Source organism: Cynoglossus semilaevis, chromosome 5, assembly GCF_000523025.1.
Source record: "Cynoglossus semilaevis isolate Cse_v1.0 chromosome 5, Cse_v1.0, whole genome shotgun sequence".
Classification (NCBI taxonomy): domain Eukaryota; kingdom Metazoa; phylum Chordata; class Actinopteri; order Pleuronectiformes; family Cynoglossidae; genus Cynoglossus; species Cynoglossus semilaevis.
In genome coordinates, this window is record NC_024311.1 from 3386757 (window position 1) to 3391804 (window position 5048).

General features: G+C 38.8%; 1 protein-coding gene across 1 annotated transcript; it reads right to left on the reverse strand.

Moving 5' to 3' along the window:
* Window positions 1-696: 696 nt before the first annotated feature.
* LOC107988558 (cell surface A33 antigen-like) lies at window positions 697-4991 on the reverse strand. The gene is made up of 7 exons (XM_017032326.2): window positions 4728-4991; window positions 3507-3673; window positions 3169-3385; window positions 2164-2328; window positions 1644-1760; window positions 1416-1554; window positions 697-1319 (listed from the first exon to the last, which is right to left on the reverse strand). Exons 1-7 carry the CDS (start codon window positions 4765-4767, stop codon window positions 884-886), a joined length of 1281 nt encoding a protein of 426 aa, XP_016887815.1. The 5' UTR covers window positions 4768-4991; the 3' UTR covers window positions 697-883.
* Window positions 4992-5048: the final 57 nt, after the last annotated feature.

The window sequence follows — 5048 nt, forward strand, 5'->3', positions numbered from 1 at the left end:
CTGAAAGCAAAACAAAAAGGTACAAAAATAAAGAATGAGAGAAAGCGCAAGCCTTTCTATTTAGTGTGATGACAATATCCTGGATAATATTCCATAACATCACATGCAAGGCTTATTATATGTATACTACCACCAGTTATCTACAATTAAAAATCAAGGCATACACATGCAGAGCTAAGGAGCTAAAAGCTAAATGTTGTAATTGTTTCTACATTGATCAACTCCACACGCAGCACATTTCTCATGGCAGTTGTTTTACTTCCTAAAGGTGCTGCCAATGATGTAAAAATTAATCTCATTAACATGTTAGGTGTGGGGGTATATTCATTAACAAGCAGCCAACTTTATGTGCAAGCATTATTGGTACTGGTCTTGGATGGAAATGATGTTATTTAGTGTCCAATCTCACTAACCCTTCAGCGATCTTTGACAATAAAATGACGATCGCAATGCCAGTGTGTTGAGGCTAAATATTAATGTCTAAATGTGATTACTTATTCGTTTTAAAAACAGTTTTCTCTTATAAAAAGGTGTTTCCCAGAAATTGTCACTGACTTGTACAGTACTTAATGTGTGTGCCTTACTGTTTTGTTATTCCTCATAAAATTAGAAAGAATTTTCAATGAGTTATGTTTTTTTTTCAAGTGAAAATCTCCTGCCCTAAACAAATGGTCAATGAGTTATGTTTTTTTTTCAAGTGATGCTCCCAAATCTCCTGCCCTAAACAAATGGCAGGGTTATATAATTATAAAGGAAAAGCATATATTATTGATAACTATGTTACGATGAGGCAATTACGTTTATGAAACAATCGAGGCACACCATAGGTGTACTGTGAAAGATTAGGGTCAGTGATGGGTGCGGACTGGGGTCTTTAGTCATCCTAATCCCTTCGTTGGGGTTTATTGTTGGGCACAGGTGGTTTGTCATCGTAGGGCTCATCGTAACGGTCATCATCTCTGTACCGCCTGTCATCGTCATAACGACGATTATCATTGCGATCGCTGTACCTGTCTTTGTCTCTGCGGTCATCATAGTCGCTACGTCGATCACTGTAGTCACTGCGCCTATCGTCGTAATCTCTTCGGCGGTCAGTATAGTCGCTGCGACGGTCATCGTAGTCACTGCGGCGGTCTGTGTAGTCGCTGCGACGATCGTCGTAGTCACTGCGGCGGTCGTCATGATCCCTACGACCGTCATAGCCGCGCTCACTCCTCTCTTCATAGTGGTCACGGCTCCTGTCTTCTTCCCCGTCGGGCTGACGACTCTCTCCATTTCTAGGGTTGTCTTCTTTGTCAGTGTATTCGTCCTTATTAACACTGAAAAGAAAAACCCACAACAGTCAGAAACCGTGAATAGTATAGTTGTTACAGTATTCATCATGAAAAATGTTTTTTAATCTTGCAGAAACTTACCCCATGGTGTACTCCTCCTGCTGCTGCTGCTTCTTCCTCTTTTGGTGGCGGCAGCATAAAAAGGTGATAATGCTGAGAAGAATCAACACAGCAGCAACTATTCCAATAATTAGTGCAGTCGAACCAAAGTTGATGGAAGCTGCAGGATTGAAGGATGGTGACAATTAGGATGATTTACCTCCAGATTGTTCAATAAAAAAAAAGAGTGAGATAAAATTAGTGTCTTACGTGGCATGACAGAGAGGGTCACATTGCAGGAGGCAGAGCGGATTTTGTTAGCTGAGGTGCAGATATAATATCCGGAGGTTTCTTTGGTGATGTTGTACAGAGACAGGATACCATCCTCTGAAAGTCAACACATCAGTCATGTAATGTCACAGCACAACTCACAGCTGGGTTTTTGTTTTTTTTTTAGTTTTCCCCTAAACTGAACACATCTGCCACCCCGACTGAGTCATAAAGAACCCGAATTCCTTCTATATTATCTTCTTCTTCTTCTTCTTCTCTCTTTTAACATTCTTACAAAAAATAATACATAAATAAATTGTACCTTGTGTTTACCACTATGACTGCAGATAATCACTGTGTATAAAAATGAAGGAAGGAAAGGTAAGTGAACTACTTGTCATTGTGACACAGCACACAACCAAAAATGACTTCTGCTTTTAACCCATCACGTGCCAACAGTGTGCAGCTTTAAGCACCCAGGGAGCAGTGTGGGGGAACGGTGCCATGCTCAGATACTTACTGTCAGTAGTTCTAGGGTCTCTAACACGAGGCATGTTGTTTACATCCCGATCTTCCCACTTATAGGTGGGTGGAGGGGAGCCTTCCTCAGAACGACAGGTCAGGTTGATGTTCTGGCCATATTCTGCCTTTCCCTGGATCTCACAGATGGGCGTAGATGGAGCCACTATTAATGTAAAACAAAAGTAAAATATGTATGAAAATGTGTTCACAGACTATAGACTCAATAATTTACACGTTTGTGTAATTCAGTTTCCAATGTTTACCCAATTATACATAATAACAACAGTATGAATTTGAAAAATGTTCAAAACCTGAACCGGCATGTCTCCATATCTAACCCTTTATCCCTGCAGCGACCTTCAGTTCAGTTCTAGTTCCTGAAATTTCCTTGGTCCAATTTCTAGTTTTCTAGTAGTGGCGTTCATAGAATGACTAGAAGTAACTCTCAGAAGTAACTTAGTTTGAATAGCCTACAGGTCACTTTAAAACCCCAAATGTTCATAAAAGAATATAAATTATGATGTAAACTAGGAATCATGAATCATGAAAATGACATTGCAATATATTAAAAGAATAGCCTACAGGTCACTTTAAAACCCAAAATGTTAAATAGGGAGCAGTCTATATTAACAATCCTTAAATTTTTGCACATTATGTCATCTGTAAGCTTCGGTCTTTCTCAAGAATTCCTGTTGAGAACCCACATGTTACATCACGGTGTGGTCACTGGTTTGTGAAACAGGGAATGCTAACGTTAGGCCCAGTTTTTTTTTTTTTTTTTTTGCATTTCTGTAGAATATCCTTAAGTATTTATACATCTGATCTCAACACAGTTGAAGCCAAGTCACAGTCATTGTACCCTTATTAAGGCAGGAACTTAAATTATAGTTGGTTAGTATACCGTATATGCATCTATTTTCTAAACTACCCCCATTTTTATCTCAAAGTCAACAAGGCATCACCTGTGATAAAATATGTTTAAAAAACAAAGAGAAAAACTTACCCAGAACCACCAAGCGGGTTGTGTCATATGGTTCGCCTTCATCATCACTTGGAATCTGGACACGGCACTCAAACAATTTGTTGTCTTCTAGCGTGATGGAAGACAGTTTTAAGTTGGCCTTTCCAGCACGAAGATCAAAGTCAAGTGCTACCCGGCCTTCATACTTGGCCTTGATGTCTGTAGTTCCAGTGGGAAAGTAGTGGGTAAGGATCAGGGTCTGTTCCAAGACAAAGCACCGGGAAGGGGATAGAGGTTGGATAGAGGTTGGGGGTTGAACCAAGCACTGCTTTAAAAAAAATTTTTTTTTTTTTTTACATGTACAAAAATGAATCACTAACCTCCTCTGCCTCAGCTTCCACAGCCTCAACAGACCATGAGACGACAATGAGCGAGGGGGCCGCCAAACTAGATTTGAATGTGCAGGGTAATGAGATGTTGTCACCCCGTGCAAACTCAAATGTAGGCTTTGGGATTTGCACTGTGAGAGCACCAACACTGGATATAACTGTAACAGGTTTACAGAAAGTCCCAATTTAATGAATTGTATAATATTATATAAATTAAGTTTTGTTTTAAAGTAACTTCCTAATTTACCTGCATTTTTACCCAATCTAAACTTGACTTATAACCATCTCTGTACCTTTGTTGACTAGGTGTGACTGGTTAACCATTTTCTACAAATAATGCTCCCACAAACTAACTGGAAACTTGGTATAACCATTAATAAGGAAATAAACTAAACATGTTGACATTTAGATTATGTAGGAACTGCCAGATAGCTTTTTTTTTTTTTTACCTCCAACTAAACTAAACTAAATTACTCACTTGCTGATTAACCCACTACTGTTTAGCAAAACTACTGTATTTCTGACTATTGAAAAAAAAAACCCACAATTTTAAAAACTTAAAAATAATCTACAGAAACCTAAATGTTTTCTGTGAAAAATGTCATGTTCATTGGTAGAAAACCACAAAAAATAAACATATATTTGTTGTGGTTTCCTTAATTACAACATAGGAAGTATATTATGAAAAACCCGAAGAGAAATTTGACTGTGTATATCAGCTTTAATAAATATTGAGTATTAAAGGATTTTCCAACTCCGTCTTTGCAGTCAAGGTTGCGCCATAGCGCTACACTTTTGGCGGAACTTTGAAGAAACGTTCTCTCTCATTTCAAAACTAACATTGCACAAAGGCAGATAAATCAGCTTAATTTTCGTCGTAATAGCTACTTCATAATTAATTTTAAATATGTTGCCAAAATATGTAATAATATTTCTGGAAATTGTGCTTATGGATTTTGGTCGAAAGGGCTCATAAGAAAACAAGATAGACTTTTTTTTAATTAAGGGTGCGTGTAAACAGTCTCTTTGGCTATAAATTTGATTAATTTTACCTTTGTGTGTGGAAATGTATATTATATCCAAACGAGCAGCAAAACAAAACTAAGATGGACGCCCAGTATTCACAGGCTTTAGAATAAGGTTCACAAACAGGTGTGGTCCCGTCATCGGTAACTAACACAAACTGATGTCGTTTATGACAATGGTACTCACCTAGACACGCCGCAGCCAAAGACAAAATGATTCTCTCCATAGTTAAAACGAATCTGCTTCAAAACCACCCGTTAATGATTTGTTTTTTGGATGTTTTTTCTTCTTTTAAAGGACGCGACGAACGACTAGCGCCCGACGCTCAGATGCATCGAAACCCGTCTGTGTCCTCAGTCTCAGGGTGCGCCCTCAGCCTGCGGGTGAGTGACAGCTCTCTACACCAATCAGAACAGTCGCCCAGGTTCAGGTAAAATTCTTCACCTACACACCTGACGTGTCTCTGCTTGTCCTTTCCTGCCTACTCTATTTGACTTTTTCAGGAAC